General features: G+C 37.6%; 1 protein-coding gene across 3 annotated transcripts; it reads left to right on the top strand.

Moving 5' to 3' along the window:
• Window positions 1-6,393: 6,393 nt before the first annotated feature.
• LOC104452729 lies at window positions 6,394-19,332 on the top strand. Of its 3 annotated transcripts, none has more exons than XM_010067198.3 (11): window positions 6,394-6,676; window positions 6,922-7,150; window positions 7,420-7,567; window positions 8,346-8,447; window positions 9,521-9,675; window positions 10,193-10,358; window positions 11,080-11,216; window positions 12,920-13,607; window positions 15,742-15,854; window positions 16,341-16,596; window positions 18,876-19,332. In XM_010067198.3, the coding sequence occupies exons 1-11, from the start codon at window positions 6,478-6,480 to the stop codon at window positions 19,149-19,151; spliced, it is 2,469 nt and encodes an 822-aa protein (XP_010065500.2). In that variant the 5' UTR covers window positions 6,394-6,477; the 3' UTR covers window positions 19,152-19,332. The 3 variants fall into 3 exon arrangements, with proteins under 3 accessions (XP_010065500.2, XP_039173233.1, XP_039173234.1); XM_039317299.1 differs by having other exon boundaries at window positions 6,446-6,676; window positions 7,407-7,567; XM_039317300.1 differs by lacking the exon at window positions 6,394-6,676 and having other exon boundaries at window positions 7,017-7,150; window positions 7,412-7,567.
• Window positions 19,333-20,201: the final 869 nt, after the last annotated feature.

Here is a 20,201-nt window from a genome sequence, read left to right as displayed (position 1 = left end):
GCAGTTTCTTTTTCTCATTAATCCTATTATAGCTTCTATCCCTCATTAATAGAATTTTAAAAGCATCTGCAGCCCTGTTGTTGTGAACAGTTTTACTTTTGAAAGGTATTTTGCTTTATTGCTGTCCGCTACCAGAAGTGAATTCTCGACCCTAAAAAACTAGGAGATATGCCATTTTATATAAGTGTGTGGTAGAGAACTAGTTTCCACAAACTAAGAAATATATGAATTGTCAAATTTTGTGGTATTCAAATTTCCATGTAGTGGGAAATGTCTTTCTACAGTTTTGAATAATTCCAGTTTCCATTTTCCTCAAGAGTGGTCTGCAAACGAATTTGTATCAGATAGACTCTGTTGATTTTCCTCCTTGTTCTTATGTTTTCTCTGTAGGGTGCTAGCTTCTGTGAATTGTAGCTTGGTGTTATCTGATCCTTTCATGAAGAATGAATGTGTCTGTAGTCTTCACGTGGTTCCAAATTGTGATCTGACTTGTCCTTTTGTTAGTTGCTTAACACTTAAAGCATTTGTGAACTGCAGACGTTGATGGATCTGCAAGATTGGAAGGAAGCTCTGGTGTACTGCAAGCTAACTATTCCAGTTTATGAAAGTATGCCATTTTTATTTTTGATTTTATGGGAATTGTCAGAATTTTTTGAGCAATTCAGGGTTACAAATTATAGATTCATGATACAGATATTTGTCAAGTTTGCATGTCATTCTTGATTGATGCTCACATAAAAGTTAGAAATAAGTGGATGAGAAATAGCGAAACATTCATCTGAGTTAATTGAATAGAATAGCAATTGAGCTTCACTACAACAAGTTCTGCTGAGCAATCCTCTTTTCCGTTGGCAAGAGTTTTTGTTTGTTTAGCATGGGTTCCACCTATCTTCATTTCCCCTTAATCTAAAAACTCATTGTAAGCGATCACGTCTCTCTATTTAAGAATGTTAATCAGGTTATTTGAAATTAGGTTCCTTTTAGCTTTTCTTCGAAAAATCTCGAGGAACGGCCAAAACCAACAAGTTTTATCATGGGGCTTGTGGATAAAGTGTCATACTAGATTTTTGATAGATCCTTTGAATAAGGGCGATAGAGTATTTTCAACTGAGACCATTAAGCTGTGATTTGGTTGGAAACTTTGGAAGTAAAATCATTTGATTGCATGGGGTCCAGTGTTGAATAATTAGCTTGGTAGTTTTTCTCCCATTTTATCCAATCATATGGCAGGAGCTTTTGTCACATGAAGTCACATTCATCTTCTCCGTTGTTGTGCCGTTGTTTGTGTGACTAATAATGCTTCATTGTCTGCAAAAGATTTTTGCTAGATTTGTTGTCTCTTTATTTGATCTAAAAGAAATGCTGAAATGATTTTTCTGGTTTTTTGTTATTTTCCCTCTGAAACTCCTGACTTTGACTTCATGCTGCAGGAGTCTATCCAGGGTACCATCCTTTGCTTGGGTTACAATACTATACCAGCGGAAAACTTGAATGGTCTGTGTTTTTTTCTTTCTGGAGTTTTATCGTCCATTTTCCTTGCTTTTTCCTTTTCCTCCCCCACATTTCATATTTTAATGCTAGGCTGTCGAAATTCACATCAGTCATTGATTGTTCAATGACGTATATCCCTCACCTTAACTTTGTTGGACAAGTTGCTCACATAAATTCATGCTACATGCACTTATGACAGATTTGAGACCAAGCAATGTGCGATCTGTTGTAGATCTATTGGTGTGCTCAGTCACCAATTTATTATTTGTTTTAGTGATGTTATTTCAAAGAGCAATGCTAACAAAGCATCACCTGAAATAGAGAGGATTTTTAGGACATGGAAAAGCAGCTTTACAGGATGAATGTATAACCGTAGCTTGTATTGTCCAAAAATGAGGCACTCTTAACACAATCATTGCATTCTTGCAACCACAAACTGTTTTAGCTATAACCGTGGCTTGTGTGTCGTCCAAAAATTAGGCACTCTTAACACAATCATTGTGTTCTTGCAATGGCAAGAATTGTTTTAGCTGTAACAAGGTTCATCACATTTTCTTTGTCGTAAGCCCTCTCCTGGTCTCTTCTGAAGTTGAAAACGTGACTTCATTGGAATTCTCTCATTTGAATTTTGTAACTGTCCATCCATCTGTTGTTTCTTGTGGAAGTAAAAATACATAATCTGCTTGGAGGACTTGCTTGGTCATTTTAATGTCGCTTCATGCATGAAAATGGCCTCAGAATTCGCCCCCACCCTTTATGGAATGTACTCAGCATTTCCCTTGGTTTCAAGCTTGCTGTTTAACATGCTGCAGGTTACTTGGCGACACAGGAAATGCTATCAAATCACTGACCAAGGCAGTTGACATACTGCGTGTTACTCACGGGACGAATACAGAGTTTGTGAGAGAACTCGTGATGAAACTGGAAGAAGCACGTGCTGAAGCTTCTCACAACCTTTCATGTGCAGATGAATAGCACACTGGGACTCGCGTGCAGCACTTACAAAGGCCGGTGTACAATATGGAAATTGCCCATTTTGAGAGTTTTCTTGGTTGCTTGTGACATTCATGGTTCCGACAGTGCATAATCTATTTAAGGCACTTGCTGATGATAATGGCATCTCCTTGAGCTCATGGTTAACTTACGTAGACGAGCTTCTCAAGTAAGTGTTGCTTAGGATTTAATCTCAGATTATGCTTGTAGAAACGCATACGATCAACTTTGTAGGATTTTCTATCATTAGGATGGAAGTTACCAGGAAATTGTATTATTTTGCTGTGATGTTGAAAATGTTTCTTTCAAATTAAGTATTGAATTATTTGGTTTTTATATGTTTGTCACATGGTATATAATTTTGCATCTTTAGCCTTCCAGTATGTGATGCCCTTTCCCATTAAAGTTAAAGGCTTACAGCTAAATGTGCGAATTTCTTTTAGTGAAGAAATATATTAAATAATAAAAAACTGTTTAGAACCCTTGCTAGATTTTAGAACTTTGGTGTTGAGCTATTCTGACTCTCTTACAAGAGTGTTACTACTTATTGTGTATAGTTTATTTTGAGACATTTCCCCTCTAGTTAAATTGACTCCCGCGTATGCAAATGCATGTTGATATCTTTTTCAATGGCCCCAACTATCCCTTAGCAGATGATAATTGGAATTTGTACTGTTGCCGATCCCAAGCCCGCTCTTCCTGCATCAGGAAGAGCGTAAGGCCTTGACCGCTCAATGCAGCGGGGACGAGACGACGTGACATACTACGATCATGTACAGAAGTGCTGCCCTGGCTCGGCAATATGGAACCTCTCAACTGCTCCCGTTCCTTTATGAGGTCCTATCGGGATCGGTAGGCCCAAGCCTTTCTCCTCTCCCTGACCGAGCAGTTCCCCACGGCTGACAAATAGGAGTTGAGGCCGTAAAAGAAAGGCACCGGCCCCCATCCCCCACTGGGATTTTGCTTTCCTTATCTACGTGCGCACTGCGTCAGCACTGGCGAACTCGGAGCAAGTATCCACCAAGAACGATGCCTTCATCACTGGTGAGGTGGCTTAGCCTCGTGGCCTTGATCTGGCTCCAGACCATCGCTGGGACGAACACCAACTTCCCGGCCTACTCGTCGCAGCTCAAGCAAGTCCTCTCCATCTCCCAGGTCCAGCTCAATTTTACAAAATAAAATAAAAGCAGTATATCCTAACTCGTATGGAAGAGTGGATTTGCTCGGTTAGTTAATATCCTAACTCATATAGGAGAGTGGATTTGCTCAGTTAGCTACTACCTCTCTATACTTCTTGAATAAAACTTGCGCAGATGATGAACGTTGTGCGGACAGCGCACCTCCCTCTCTGGGTTGTCCTTCTGGTCGGATATATGCTTTTATTTTATTTTGTGAAATTGAGCTGGACCTGGGATGGAGAGGACTTGCTTGAGCTGCGACGAGTAGGCCGGGAAGTTGGTGTTCGTCCCAGTGATGGTCTGGAGCCAGATCAAGGCCACGAGGCTAAGCCACCTCACTAGTGATGAAGGCATCGTTCTTGGTGGATACTTGCTCCAAGTTGTTGGAGATGTGTCTCAATGTGCTCCTAATATTCTATTGTTTTTTTATTCAGTCAAGTTTATTTGTTAGGCAGTTGGTTTGTTAGCTATTTTCTAGGAAGTGGATCAAGTATTTTGCATGTTTGTGTGTAGTTCCAGAATAGGTTCTTATTTGGTGACAGTTTTTTTTATTAATGCTGTATGAAGTTTATTGTTCCGCTCCATTCCTTCTCTCTCAGACTTTGAGCCCACCCCTTCGGATGCGGTCGTTCCATTTCATTCACTTCCCCAGCTGTATGGGCTAGTAGACAAACCGTCCCGAACTCGAGCAAACATCGACAGAACTCTAAACAAAAGCTAATTGTTTGTTACAAAGGAGAGATGCCAGAGACTTCATAAAGCAAAGAGCAGGGCAGAGCACAGTCCCCACAAACTTTGCTTTAACAATCAAAATTGGCAGGAAAAGGAGCCGGCATAACAAGAAATGACATCACACAAATGACTTTATATGCCTTGTCCAGAAAAGTTCCATTCGTACTTGGAGTTGGATACAATAAGATATGGCACCATTCTCGGAGAAAAAAGAGAGCACCATATCAAGATTAAAAAGCCTATGGAGCATGCAAATGCAGTGACTCGGTTACTAGTTGAGTGAGAGCAAAAAAAGAGGGCACCATAACTGGAGGTGCTGTGGGGTTCACTCATCAATGTGCTAATATATTTGGTTACCAGTTGAGTGAGAGGGAAAAAAAGAGTGGGGGAATTTGTCTTTGAAAAGTCAGGCTCTATTTGTTTTGCAAAAAACAAACGATTTGAAAAATATTTTCTTAAAAATAATCGTTTGTATCATCTACAAAAATGAATTAACGAAAAATACATTTATTATTCATTTAAATATTGAGATATAAGTTATTATTAGTAATAAAAATATTTTTTATTAATTAATTATTTCGAGTGTCACGAGCAATTATTTTTAGAAAATTGTCGTTATTCATTTCCCACAAAATAAATAGAGCATGTTTCAGTCAAAATGAATGATTTGGGCACCATGCTCGAGCACCTTTGGTAACGGAGGTTGCAAGGAATAAAGAAGATGAAACAAATAAGCACGATGAATAGTAACGAAAAATCCACATGAGCATTTAACAAAAATTTATTGCTGACATGAAAATCCTACGTTAGACAACTAATAGAGCTTTTGCATGGATGATTAACAATAGTAGACTTGGGACTAAAGTGAAAGTTAGAAATCTTTTTAGGATATAAAAAGTTTAGGGTAGAATTGTCGCTAAATCTAAAATTTGAGGTTTTTTAGGGAATTATGCTCACTTTGGACCCCAAATTGCATTTTTAAAACCTAAAACTCGGGAAGTTTTCACCTGTTTTGGCTTTGAGCATTTTTGAAAAGCAACACGAGCGGGTTAACAAATTTTTGTCTATTCCAATCTTGCCATCACTAAACCATCCAAATTACAATTTTGCCCCTCAATCAATGAAGAAAAAGAAAGAAGTCAAAAAAACCTCCACGATAACTAGAATCTCGTTGGCAAATTTTAAATCCCTCGAAGCGACATAAAGTCGCGTCGCTTTTGACATAACTAAAGTCACTTTAACTTTGTTTATCTATCATCATTCCCACAAGGCACGAATCATTGATTGTTGTCTTAGAGGAAAATGTACTTTTAGATCAACTTTATGAGTTTGGAGATATTGATCACTTAGAAAAGTGGGGTAAATCTAGATTTTTTTATGAAACTAATCCATGCTGCTTCGTTTGCCTTTTGTTGTCCACTCACATCGTCACATCTGATATTTACGGGTCATTCGAGAGGCGAACATGCAGGAAGATACTTTTGCGTTCGTTAGTGTTAAGGTAGATAACGTTCAAGCTTTTTGGTGGGATCTTGTCTTTTTTTATTCATTTATTTATTTCATTTCTCATCTGAAAAGTCACTTTCAAGGTGTCCATTTTTTTATTACAACCCAAATATACAACAAAAAAAATATGACACGGACAATTCTTAAACTTTAATCTAATGTATAATTTTATTTTAAAAGTTTTAATTTAATCGATTTGATTTAATATTTTTATACAGTTCAGGAATTATATTGAATATGTATGTCAAATTTGAAGGATCATATTGCACATTGGACTGAATTTTACGGATCAAATTGTATATTGAACTAAGGTTTTACGTCATTATTTCTATAAAAAGTATATATATTTTAAAAAATGATAAACAAATGCTCGCTTCGAGCCAAAATCCTCGCCTCGCAAAGCACAAGGTAGATCACTATCCTTTGACCATTTTGCCCCCGCCGGACAGGGACACGCACCGTCCAGGAATTGCGAAGTCGCTTTATCCCGCACGCCTCTTCTCTCTCTCTCTCTCTCTCTCTTTCTCGCCGACGATGAGAACGCGAATCGCGACTCGCTGCTGAAAGGAGGGAGAAGATGATGCAGTCGAAGCTCTCGCTCGCCCCGCCGAAGCCGTGGCCGGCTCCGTCGCCGCCGCCGCCGCCGCCGCCGCCGTATCGCGGAGGCTCCCTCTTCTCCGTCGGCACTCCGGCCGCCCGCTCCCGGCGGGCCCCGCGGCTGAAGCTGGTGCGCCAGTCTCTCGGCGACAATTGGAAGCTCAGCGACATCGACGCCGGTGAGCGCTCTCTCTCTCTAGTTGTTCGGTGGAAGCTGAGCGACATCGACGCCAGTGAGCTCTCTCTCTCTCTAGAGTTGCTCTCTAGTTGTTCGGTGTAAGTGATGCTGTTGCTGTGGATGTGTACGGATGCTGCTGCTGGATTGTCGATAGCTCGATGACCTGACGGTTATGTTCGCTTGCGGCGTGGATTTAGTGAGATTCTGCGGAATCCGGTGTTGATGTTGTTGCTGCTCGCTTGGCAGGTGCGGTGCAGGAGCAGGTGACTTCGTGGCTGTCGAAGACGCAGAGCTTTTTGAGAGGAGCGACGTCTCCGCTGGTGAAGAGCGGTCAAGGCAAAAGGCCTGATTCGGGGAATGTCTCGATCGCTCGGGACATGGGGGAGATCTTCGAAGGCGAGCGGACGGTGGAGCGGAGGATGCCGAACGGGGTGCTGTCCTGGGAGGCTGTTTTGGCGATAGAGCAATTCAGCAGGTGAGCGCATCGATTGACGACGGTCGGAGTTTAGTCGTTCTTGAAAGAGACAGTTCGCTTCTTATTTTTCTTTTTTAATCATCCATGGCGTGCTTCATTTGCATTTGTATTTTAACTTATCCATAAGGCATGTACGTACCTTTTTAATGCAGGATGAAGGGGTTGACTGAGTTGCCTTTTCGTGTCTGTTTGAATTTTTCTTTTATGTTTTGTATTTATCAGACTAATGAAGGAAATGTGTTTTGACTTTGTGAAGTTAAGATATGCAGGATGAATGGATTAACTGGTCAGAAAATGCAAAAGATATTCAAAGCCCTGGTCCCTGAGTCTGTATATAACGATGCAAGGAACTTGGTGGAGTACTGCTGCTTCAGATTCTTGTCAAGGGATGATTCCCATTTTCATCCTTGCCTTAAGGTTTGTAAGCTTAACATGGGTTTATGACAAATATATTTTTTTCTCTATCCACGATCATGTAGACCATGTAATGCTGTGTGCTCAATATTAAGTACAAGGATGCCTAATGTATTTGCACATGAAGAATGTCAAGGTTCTGAAGGGTGGCTAACGGACCATTTGACTTTTAGGTTTCGTTGACATCATCCTACTGCAAAGTTTGATGATTCTCTGAAGTGTCCTCTTTAAAATCAAGTAAAAGCAATTGTGCTTTTCTTATTTTAAGCAACTCTATGAGACGGTTTGATCCAATGATACACAACACCTAGGACACCATCATCACTAAAGAAGGCAAGAAGTATATCTTCAAATCCTGGATCTGTCTGGAACAGTGCATAGGGCCACTACTTGCTGGTCTTGTAGTTCTGATGTGGTAGTCATATCATGGTCGTCTTTTCCAATTGTGGACCATCCACGAGGCTAATATGTCTGAATCTTTCACATCAGCCTCCTGTTTCATGCTGATGGGCAAGGTTTTATCCCTGCTGTTGATGTTGTTTTGGATGCTGCTTTTGATAGTTATGGTAGTGGAATAATATCTATAGGAATTACTAAGGACCTGTTGTATGTGCTACAGGGACAGAGGAAAGATCTATTTTCCTAACCTCTCTTATAGTATTCTTGTTCTCATTTTCATAGTCAAGGTTATTTGTTAGGCATCCTTAAAGTGTTTTCTCTAAATGGATAGCTTATATTTTGGCATGGTGTGATCTCTGGATGTTTTATTACTTGTTTTCAGGAACCTGCATTCCAGAAGCTAATCTTCATAACGATGCTAGCCTGGGGGAATCCCTACTGTGGAGATGCCAACCAAGATGCTGTGGAGAGAGCTTCCTTTCAGGTTCTTTTCAGGATAATCCAGAAAAGAGTGTAATTTAACATGGCTTTAGTCTCATTATTTCGTCCTGACTAGCAAATGTTGAAGATACGTAAACTTAGGACTTCAAAGAAGGAAACTTTCCCCTTGTTAAATGTTGTTGAGCTGATTAATTGGGGGCCTGTCTACTACCTTATTGACAATTGTGTAGAAGACATTTAGTATATTTATGCCTTTAAACCATCACAATATTTAGCGTTTTCTTCAGTCTATTTGAGGAAGCAGTTATATTTTTGTCTCTAATTACTGACGAAAAGGTTTCATGGACAAGTAACATTAAGTTGTCAAGGTTAATAATCTCAATTTTGTTGATTGTTTCTAGGCTTAACTCACCAGATTTTCATAGAAGCCTCTGTGAAATGGCTTTGAAGAAACTAAATGTGATTGTAATGAAGCAGATCAATCCGTGTAGAGGCACTAGATTGTGTCATCTCTACCACATTAGATTGCATGAACTTGATTATTTACTTATTGTTGGTCCAATAAAATCTAAATTGCTGACTGGCGTAAGACCTATGTGCATTTGGCCTCACAACTTAGTGATGGGCAAATAAATGGAAGTTTAAATGTCCTTGGTCAAGCTTCCTTTCATAAAGTTCATGCATGTGTTTAAAACTGAATTCCAAACATTGTTATGTCCGATGTATGAAGTGTACTAATTCACAGCTGCCCTTACACAGACAACTCCAGCCCAGACTCCCCGATGAATCTTAAATTATATTTGATTCTATTTATCCATGTTGAGAAGGCAACCTTAATTGGAAGTTGACATTTTGGATCTACCTTTAGATCTGCCTCATATAACTATAGTCCAAATGTCTTATTAGATCCTAGAATTTGCTTCATCTTCTGTTGTTGTGTTGCTTTTTTATCATTTATTGTATGTGGAATTTTACTCTGTTGATAATGCTTCTTTTTACTGTTAAAGGCATGAGATAGTTGAATGGAGTTGCTTTTGCTGATGTGTAAAGTGGTGGTCAAATAATTCAGACTAAGATTCGCTTAAAGCTAAGACTTGCTTTGCCTTGTTTTTCTAGATTAAGCTTGTAGGCGAAGAGGCTTTTACCCGAATTGCTCCTGCTGTCCATGGAGTGGCTGATTCATCGACAGTGCATAATCTATTTAAGGCACTTGCTGATGATAATGGCATCTCCTTGAGCTCATGGTTAACTTACGTAGACGAGCTTCTCAAGTAAGTATTGCTTAGGATTTAATCTCAGATTATTCTTGCAGAAACGCATACGATCAACTTTGTAGGATTTTCTATCATTAGGATTAAAGTTACCAGGAAATTGTATTATTTTGCTGTGATGTTGAAAATGTTTCTTTCAAATTAAGTATTGAATTATTTGGTTTTTATACGTTTGTCACATGGTATATAATTTTGCATCTTTAGCCTTCCAGTATGTGATGCCCTTTCCCATTAAAGTTAGAGTCTTACAGCTAAATGTGCGAATTTCTTTTATTGAAGAAATATATTAAATAATAAAAAACTGTTTAGAACCCTTGCTAAATTTTAGAACTTTGGTGTTGAGCTATTCTGACTCTCTTACAAGAGTGTTACTACTTATTGCATATAGTTTATTTTGAGACATTTTCCCTCCAGTTAAATTGACTTCCATGTATGCAAATGCATGTTGCTAGCTTTTTCAATGGCCCCAACTATCCCTTAGCAGATGATAATTGGAATTTGTACTGTTGCAATGAAGGGTACATGAAGGACGAAAATCTTATCAGGCTCGAGAAGGTACAAAGATCTCTCTGGAGCAGGTCTTATGTATTGGCTCTAGCAGGAAAAGGCCTGTGCTTAAATGGGACAATAATATGGGATGGCCGGGAAATGTTATCTTGACAGATAAAGCAATCTATTTCGAGGTAATAATATACTGGGGTGTCATGCATTAGTGACGGTTCATAAGGTCATGCTACATTTCTGGTTTGTTTGGTTTACTGTTTTCCTTCCTTTGAAGAACAGGGTCAATCATAATGTCCCAAAGTATTATGATCCACTTGCATATTAAGAGTAATGAACCAGATGAAGTAATGAAAGTCAGCTTCACAGTTTTGAAAAGTAGCCCATTTTCGTTAATGGTGAAAATCAGAGAAATGCAAGGAAACTCCACATAGTTTACATACAACAAAGATGTTGAGAATCACAGAGGGGCTGTATGGATCATGTGCATGTGCAAAAGCAATGTCAGCAATTAAAAAAAAAAAAAGCTGTGATAATATGCCAAATAAATGACAAAGGCATTAGAAATAGAATTTAAGAGAGAAAATATAAAGATGGAAATGAAGTTTGTAATTTCCATCGCTGAATTGTTGTTCCTCTGGACTTCAGCTTGAATCTAGGTTAGAAGTCCTCTCCATCTAATACCAGATCTTCTAGATGTTCATGGACCTTTTCGACTCATAGAAAGGACCCTAAGGATGATGAATTGTCCCGATTATATTTGCCAAAGCTGTTGGTCCCACCGAGAGGAAATTGTTTGATACATCTTTGTTAACAAAATGAGAGCTTCACAAATTCTGATGTTAATTTTGTATGAGAAATTCTTGCTTATAACATTTCAATTCATTGGCCCCTGTACTGTAGGCAGTTGGTTTAATGGGACGCAAAGATTCAGCAATGCTGGATCTTACAATACCTGGAGCAGGTGTGGAAAAAGCAAAAGTTGGACCTTTGGGATCTCTTCTTTTTGACTCTGCTATCTCTATTTCTTGTGGTCCTCAGTGAGTAAGCTTCTGTTGTCAGTCTCAGCTGTGTATTTTCTATTTTACTTGTTCTTCAGTTGCTTATGGGATAGTAGTTGAAGATCGACTGTTCAGAGAAATTCATGTATATGGATGAAGATGGTCCATGTTTACAGAAACGGTAGTCTTTTGCATTTTTCTTAAACCTGCTAACCTCTTCAAACACAGTTCACTATGATGGAGTAATGAAGGAATCAGCATGTCTGGTTTAGCTGAATGTAATTGTTAATACAAAAATAGTGCAGATATTTGATGCCATGATCTGTACACTTAGGAAAGATGGTATAGGGTAGCATATAGAACTATATCTTTGAGTAGGTCAAATTGGCACATTAAATTCTTGCTGAAGCATACTTTTGGTGCTATTGGTCATATTCAGATGGCTTTCCCATGCGTTTATCTGATGATTATTCTGGAATGATGTTTTGCATTTATTATAGTATACTCATTTGTTTTACTTCCCAAGTTGACCATTTGAGAGAAATCTAGAAATACTACTCTCAGGGCGTATTGAAGCTGTTCTAATGAGACAGAAAGCAAGATAAATTATATGCTGTAGATTAATGAATTAGTCTCAATTATACACGAGTGGTCACTCTGCTCTGGGATTTATCTCTCCTCTAGACTTGCTGTAGAGCATTTGAGGGTACAATAAGTGGACATGTTGCAAGATTATCTCACAAGCCCTCGCTGATCATGTTGCTGCTGTAGATCTATTGCAAAACAATGAAAGCTTCCATTAATAGTGAGAAAATTAAACTCAAGCAGCTAGTGGTATAGCCTACATTCTACTTGTTAACTGTGTTGTTTCCACCATTGCATATCACCCACCTCTATTTCTAAACTGCTTTCTTAACAAGATTGTCAAAGCTAAACAAACCTTTAAACCTCTATCAAAAATCTTCCAAAATCTGAATAGTTTTCAAAAAAATATTTGTTTTTTGTAAAAAAATTTCAAAGCTAAACTGTATGTTGTTCTTCTATGTTTTCCAATCAGATTTCTTGTTAAATGAAATACCAACTATATATTGTCACAGAGAGGTTTTGTCTTGTCCAATTTGGTCACAATGTAAATAGGAAAACTGATTACTTTCATGTTTCATTTATTTAAATATAATAGGTGATTGCCTAAAACAAAAAATGGTTACAGATAGCTAAAACCTAAATGATAAGGGATGGAATCTGAAGGGTTGGACTGTCAAATCTTCAAGGAGCAACAGGAAAATGAGCTTACAAGCTTCATTTAAGAGCTGAAATTTACAATTCATTGTTCCTCGCTTCTGGAGATTTTCAAATAAGCCCTAATGGATTAGTCAACAATGACTTGTGACCACTGATGGGTTAACTGCGAGTTTTAAAGCACACAGATTGGCAAGTAGAACTTGACTGACATTATGAGTGATTTTAGTGTATTTTTCTTATAAAACATATTCACTTGCAAGTGTAGCTATTGTAGGAACAGAACTTTATCAGCACATGGAGTACACTTATATTATGTATAAAATTGTCCGTATAATGCAACTGAAATTTCTCAAAGCAGGATTGGTTTCATTGCAAGGCTTGAATGTGTTCTATTGGTTTATCTGCATTGATCCTCATTGATTGTTCTTTTGCTTTGTCTGTAAATTCCGCTCAAAACAGCAATGTACATAGTCATAAAATTTCTATGCGACTGCGTGCAGGTCAGAGACATGGGTTTTGGAATTTGTTGATTTGGGAGGCGAGATGAGAAGAGATGTCTGGCATGCTTTCATATGTGAAGTTATAGCTTTGCACAAGTTCATCCGTGAGTATGGTCCTGAAGACAATGATCAATCTATCTCTCATGTATATGGAGCCCATAAAGGAAAGGAACGAGCAATCATGAGCGCCATTAATAGCATAGCTAGACTTCAGGCTCTTCAATTTATGCGTAGGTTGTTGGATAATCCCCTTAAACTTGTTCAGTTTTCGTACCTACAAAGTTCACCCTATGGTAGTGTTGTTTGCCAAGCTCTGGCTTTGAAATTTTGGGGTGGACAGCTAGTTACAAGGTATACAGAAGCAGGTGCTCCATCAGATCAAGAATCATTGCCTTCTGATGAAATATCAGAAAATACCAGTCATATTTATGACATAGATGGAAGCATATACTTGAGAAAATGGATGAGATCTCCATCTTGGGTTTCCAGCTCTTCTGCCACTTTTTGGAGGAATGCATCAATAAAACAAGGTCTTGTATTAAGTAAAAATCTTGTTGTGGCTGATGCAAGCCTGGTAGAAAAAGCAGCAACTATTTGCAGAAAGAAAGGCCAGATGGTTGAAAAAACACAAGCAACAATAGATGCTGCAATGCTGAAGGGAATCCCCAATAACATAGACCTTTTCAAGGTAGAATTTTCTTTGTCCTTTCCTTTCTCATATCTCTTGGTCAACTATAATTAAGTAGTTCATACTTTGGATTTGTTTTGTTTGTTTGTTTGTTTGTTTGTTTGTTTGGAGGATGAAAAGGAATGGAGGGAGGGAAGGAAATTGGAGGGGATATCAAACCATAGAAAGACAACTACAAAGATTGTCATTTTGCATTAAAAGCAATTAATGCATCACTTCAAGATAGATCAACTAAAATTTTGGTTTTTCCGAATAAAACGTAAAAACTATAGGGAACCACTTCAAACAAGATTTCCTGATGTCTAACCATGTCAATCTTCTCTAGTGATAAACACACGATTACAAGAAAAAATGAACAAACAATAGTGCAATTAAGTTAGAAGTTACCAACTTCACATTTTAACAGGAAATGAGTTTTCATGCATGAACTGATTAAGAGATTTACAATCTGTGTGTAGCCTTTTAAAGTAATAGGAAAACGAGAACCTTTTTGTACCTTAAAAGAAATGGGTTCTGGGTTAGTGACCAACTATTATAACTTATTTTGAAGGATGAACAACATGACTGCAAATCATAGAGTAGGAAGCCACGGCATTGCACAAGATAGATGGAACATAACTAAGGTAGTGAATATAAACGAATGTTCTGGCCAAAAGAAAAATCCCCACACGTATGTCCCATGACACCGTTCCTTTTATCTTTGAACCTTAGATCAAAATGGATCAGGAAGAAAGAGGCTTGGTGATACAACCTTTCAGGAGGGATAGCTCAAAATGATAAAAGTTCGAAAAAGGGAATTTGGATGAATAGCAGTTACTTTTTATATTTTGTGATCTTTTTCACTGTTTGAGTTGAGTGCCAACATGAATTGTTTACCACAGGAATTAAAACTGTGATCTTTGTAAGTAGATTTTTACTGAGAATTCAACACAAGAACAGGTTGAAAAAAAAAAACTGAGGAGATCACACATATTCATTGTAAGATCAGAGCAAGAAGTGAAAATCAACAAAATACAATTGTGTGAAGACTGATTCAGATCCTAACCCTGAACAGTTTGGCTTAACAGTCCAGTTCTTAGGTCTCCACTCATAGTAATCTTTGTGCCCTTAGCCTTAACCAATTCATGTGGTGGGGCAATTTGATTGCAACACTTGAGATCAATCAAGCCCCAGGTTTGGATACCTAAGGAAAAGAGAAGAAGATTCAAATTCTTCAAATTGTTCTTATTCCCAGTGCACCACATGAGACAAAGTGGAGCCAACAGGCTGAGATTTTTAAATAGGTGAGAGCAAGAGTAAGAAGAGTTGCAGCACTGAAACAACTGTTGGCAATGAAATGCCAGAATTACTGAACAATATCAGAGTGAAGAAGTAAATGCTTTGTGAATTCCCTAGATGCCTCATGCCACACCAATCAATCAAAATAAAATTTCATTTTCTAAGATAAGCAGAAGTCTATACCAAGAAGCAGCCCAACAGAAGGAGACTTCAAAGAAGTTTGTCTCCACTGAACCATCAAGATTAATATTGAAAAGGGCAGAGAGGAAGCAATAAACATAATTAAGCTCCAAATCATAAAAACAAGACATGGAGTAGGATTAGGTGCCCAGTGTGCTGGAGAGGAGAATGCAAGTAAATCTTGGTGTCAATGGCACTTAGTGCATTTTACTTGCTTGAAAGAACTAAATGGCAAATGCAGACTTTGGCATCACTAGTATATTGATAATGTGTGACCTGGTTGTCTCTCAAGCCTTGAGTAGGTGCCTTTAGAGACTCTTGTTGCCACCTTCCATGTCAAGGTAACATGTAAATAAGTTGTGTCCATTTGGTCCTATTTCAATGGGCTTCGCAAACCATTTACTCCTTTTCCAGTCATTGCACTTAGGGCAATCATCAAAGGAGACTTGATGAAAATGATCTCACTTGTTGGTTGCAATTGCCTGTCAATTATTTTTGTATATAGGGCAAGCTGCTTGTGTTTTTTTTTTCTTTTTTCTTTTTTCGTTCTCTTTTTCTTGGTGCTGACGGGATTCCCTTTTATTGATCAACAAAAGCTAACTTGATGCTTCTTGTTGTGGTATTTGAAGATCTTCAAACTATTATTTTTTTCAGTTAAAATCTTTTCATATTGCAGGAAGTTATATTTCCTTTGACAATGGCTATCAGAAGTTTTGAAAGGCTCAGACGCTGGGAGGAGCCTCACCTCACAGTCTCATTTCTTGCATGTGCATATACCTTGATTTTCAGGTAGGCTTTTGACATGCGGTCATTGTCATCATCCTCTAGTCCTAGTCGTGGAGAGAAACCTTAAAAGTTTTCTTCCAACCATTCCGAAGTTGATACTTGATTTAGAGAACAAAACATGCATTGCAATTAGATGGTTTGAAACTATAATATAATTTGGGAAATTAATATGTTTCATATCGACAGATTGTTTTTTCGCTGAATTTAGTACTTTGAACTGATTCTTAAATCATTTATGCTTACTTTCAACTTGTAAGGTGGACAAAATTGTTGTAACCCTTCATTTGTCACCTAGGACATGCAGCTTGTGATGCCAAAAAAATCAAAAGTTTAAAATTTGCCTTCTGTATCTTGGAGATTAGAAGATGACACTTGGTTTTATGATTACTCCAGTAGTCTTTTACTTTTAGCATTCCTTTGTTTTTGATGATTTTTCAAGTAGTCTTTAACTTTCAGCACTCATTGGCAACGTGATGTGATGCATTGCAGGAATTTATGGCCATATGTATTTCCATCGGCATTAATTATTCTTGCAGCTGGTATGCTGACATTAAAAGGGTTAAAGGAGCAGGGCCGCCTTGGAAGATCTTTTGGATCAGTTACAATTCGTGATCAGCCACCTTCGAATACCATTCAAAAAATCATAGCTGTGAAAGATGCCATGCGTGATGTTGAGAACTATCTCCAGAATGTGAATATTTTACTTCTAAAAGTACGAACAATTGTGCTTGCTGGTCATCCTCAGGTACATTGACATGACTGACTAATAGATGTTCTTTTTTTGAAGCATTTTGTCATATTCCTGAACATCCATTTTTTGGCTTCTATAAGAAAAACAACAACAGCTGCCAATAGATCATTTTGTTCCATTGCACTCTATCATGTACAATGTCCTCTCTAATGGTACTCAAGATCTTTCTTCATTTTCAAAGAACTCTGCTCATTTCATTTGGGCCTTTTCACTTGCATCTTCATTGTAATGTTATGTCTGCCATTTTACGTAAATCTTGTTTGTGTCTGGTAATTTTTGTGAGTCCATTTAGTAACTTTTCTTCTGATATAGTATGTAATGTGATGCATTTTTTCCCTATCACATTAAAGTGCATATTACTGTATACAGTTCCACCTTAAGGAAAAAAAGTGAAGACACAAAAACAATTAGTTCCTGTCATTTTTGGGTGCATTTGGTATTATAGTTTCTACCTTACTAGAGGGGGAGTGAAGATCTAAAGTCCTTGTCAGCATATTTCCTTGGGAAAAGTTAAACTTGGGGTGCGATTGTTTCGTGGAAAATAAATGATTTAGAAAACTTTTTCCTAAATGCGATCACTTGTATCGCTTATAAAAATGAATTAATAAAGAATATTTTCATCGTCAATGAAAATATTTAGATATAAATTATTATTGATAATGAAAATATTTTTTATTGACTAATTATTTCAAGTGACACCTATAATTATTTCTAGAAAATTGTTTTCAAAATCATTCAATTTACGCAAAAAAATGGAGCCTTGTTTTATCTATTCAGGTTAGTGGATTTAGTTCCATTAACATATTGTCTACTTGATCAGTTAGTAGAAATTGCATATTTCATATTAAAGTTACTGTGGCACATTCTGAGTTTGTTTTAACTAGATCAAAACCATTGCATTTTAATAACTAAGCTGAAACCTCTTATTAGACCAAGAAAAAAATTAATAAATTTGTCTGTCTTTTCATCCAAGTAAACTGAAATTGTGATGTAATCTATTCTGTTATACAGCTCATAATAGCATGTGGTATCATGTCATGGGCTTGAAACTTGCTTAAAATGAAATAGACTCAACCCACTATGCAGGTGCTTTGCTCTGGTTTTTGCATAGGACAAATGTTAGGTTCTATTTCCTTTTGGGCAAGCAGTCTATCCTATGGGCACGATGCTCTGAGTTATGGTTTTTTGTACAAAGACTCATTGCATCCATATCAGCACTTTTCAGTTGGATTAATAAAAGGCGTAAACAAAAAGTAAAGAAAATTCTATAATTTTAAATTCTTCACTGATAAGAGGTGTTTATCTAGTTTCTATAAACACAGGGTTGTCACTATAATTTGGCTAATACTCAGGAGGTGTCCCGGTAACTTATGCTAAAGTTATGGCAACTTCTAGTTTCCAGGTCATATTTTTAGGAAAATCCTGGACCAATTAACTTGAGAAGCTCTAGCTTTATGGCACACAATATCTTGTCTTCACCAAATTCACATATGTATGAACTCTCAGGATAGTCCACAGTTGAGTATGACCCTCCATTACTTATACTAAACTCCCAATAATATATGGGGTCAATCCTGTAAGGCAAAGATGAATTTCATAATTCTAAATCTTTTATCAACATGTATTCTTGAATCTTTAATTGTGCTTTTCCATCTGCAACATGGCCGCAGGTTTCCATCATTAGTTATCTAAGATAATAACATCAGGACTTAATACTATCCTGCCTGCAGCTTAGATGACTGCTGCTGTCCCCATCGGTAACACTTGACTGGCCTGGTTTTATCTCATTTACTGTCATCTACTGTTATATAAAGGTTGTGTCTCGAGCCACAACGGATTGACAACCATGCTTCTGTCATTACTTTCAATTTTTGTATGATCACGTTCTTTCTGCAGGATTGATATTTTTGCTGGTTTCTCGGTATAATTAGTCTTCAACTCTTGGGTAGCAAAACTATAGTATAGTGGCCAATGACTTCTCTAACGCTCTACCTTCTATCTAGTTAACATTTGGGGCAGTGCCATACCAAGATATATAAATAAATAAAGAATTATATTGAGATCTCAGGAAAGAAATGCTTTGTGTAGTATTTTGCTTATTGCCTTTCTGGTTTTCTATATGACATTAGTCTCTCGATATATCTACATTTGATGCTTGACCGTTCCCCCTTCTCTCTCTCTCTCTCTCTCTCTCTCTCTCATGAGTATGTGCATGAACCATTTCCCAAAATATGTGCCTGAAAAGCACATATCTAATTCTGTCCTCTTTACAGATAACAACAGAGGTTGCCCTGGTTCTGTTATCTTCGGCGACAATCATGCTTCTTTTCTCGTTCAAATATATCTTAAGTTTTCTTCTGTTTGACCTCTTCACACGGGAACTGGACTTCCGGAAAGAAATGGTTAAGAGGTTCATGAGCTTGCTAAAGGAGCGTTGGGAAATGATACCAGCTGCACCTGTCGTGGTTTTGCCTTACCAAAATGAAGAGTCCGGGTCGCCCAGCGGAGGAATGACAATTGACAACAAGAAAGATCACAAGGCAAGCTGAGAGGCGGGAATCGGCTATAAGTGGTGAACTTTCCCTGCTATTTATTCTTAATTCATGTACATAAAGTATTTTTGGAACGTATCTGATTGTTAGGACCTTTTCTTCTCTCTTCTACAAAAAACACAAAATAAAAAGAAATAATGATAAATAAATAAAAAGCGTTATGGCTCACTGTTCGTCAGTTCATCGTGTATACATGCATTTTTGCTTTTTTGTCCTTACAATACTTGCTAATACACTTAGTGCCCAGAAATCACTAGGACCTGGAAGTTCTGTTTCATTCTTGGCGCTGTCTAGAACGTATGAGAAGTTCTGAAACCAGAAACAGAAAGAAAAGGCAGATGTCCAAATGCAAAATTGACTTGCGGAAGAAACCCTAAAAATCGGCGGTGATCATGATTACGATCAAGTGGATATTCTTGTGAAAGTAGCATGAAACAGATACCCTTTTTTATATTTTATATTTTTTAGGGGCACACGTAGAGAGATCTGATTACTTGGAAGTCCATAAAACAACCATGCAAAATGCTTAAATCGATTAAATCCTTGTTTTTTATCCTAAGTAATCTCGGCCCGAAACAATTTGCATGGGGTTGTTAAGATTTGTTAGATGACATTCTCTTCTCGTGTTGGAGTTCCCAAAACTCTAATTTTGATTCTGTTCTTATCTTCTGTCTAAAACGAAAACAACAATAAACATAGGTTATCAACTCATAGTGAAAACAATTTTCAAGCGAATACAGAGCAAACCAATTTCAATTTATGACTGTAAACTGGAAAAAAAAAGGCGAAGTATGGTTGGAAACTCCCATTCTAAAAGAGCTAGGGTGAAGGCATGCAACTTAACTTAGAAAAGAACATGTTTAAATTTATTTAGAAGTAAAAATTATGTTTCTTTAAGTTGAAAATAGAACTTTGGTGATTTTTCATCTTTACTCAAAAAATGAAAATTGCAAATATTTGCCCGAGCCCAAAGAGATCCAAAATATGAACAGTTTAATTATGAAATCGCAGAAGCTATTGCTCAACCTTATTTAGTTGTGATTTGGA

The sequence above is a fragment of the Eucalyptus grandis genome, chromosome 7, assembly GCF_016545825.1.
Source record: "Eucalyptus grandis isolate ANBG69807.140 chromosome 7, ASM1654582v1, whole genome shotgun sequence".
Taxonomy (NCBI): Eukaryota; Viridiplantae; Streptophyta; class Magnoliopsida; order Myrtales; family Myrtaceae; genus Eucalyptus; species Eucalyptus grandis.
This window is presented reverse-complemented; position numbering and strand designations above follow the sequence as displayed.

Excerpts from the sequence above, each read along its gene's own strand:
- LOC104452729 (XM_010067198.3), top strand. The coding sequence starts at position 6,478 with ATGATGCAGTCGAAGCTCTCGCTCGCCCCGCCGAAGCCGTGGCCGGCT. Across the intron at positions 6,677-6,921 it reads GCTCAGCGACATCGACGCCG|GTGCGGTGCAGGAGCAGGTG; the intron begins GTGAGCGCTCTC and ends CTCGCTTGGCAG. Across the intron at positions 11,217-12,919 it reads TCTATTTCTTGTGGTCCTCA|GTCAGAGACATGGGTTTTGG; the intron begins GTGAGTAAGCTT and ends GACTGCGTGCAG.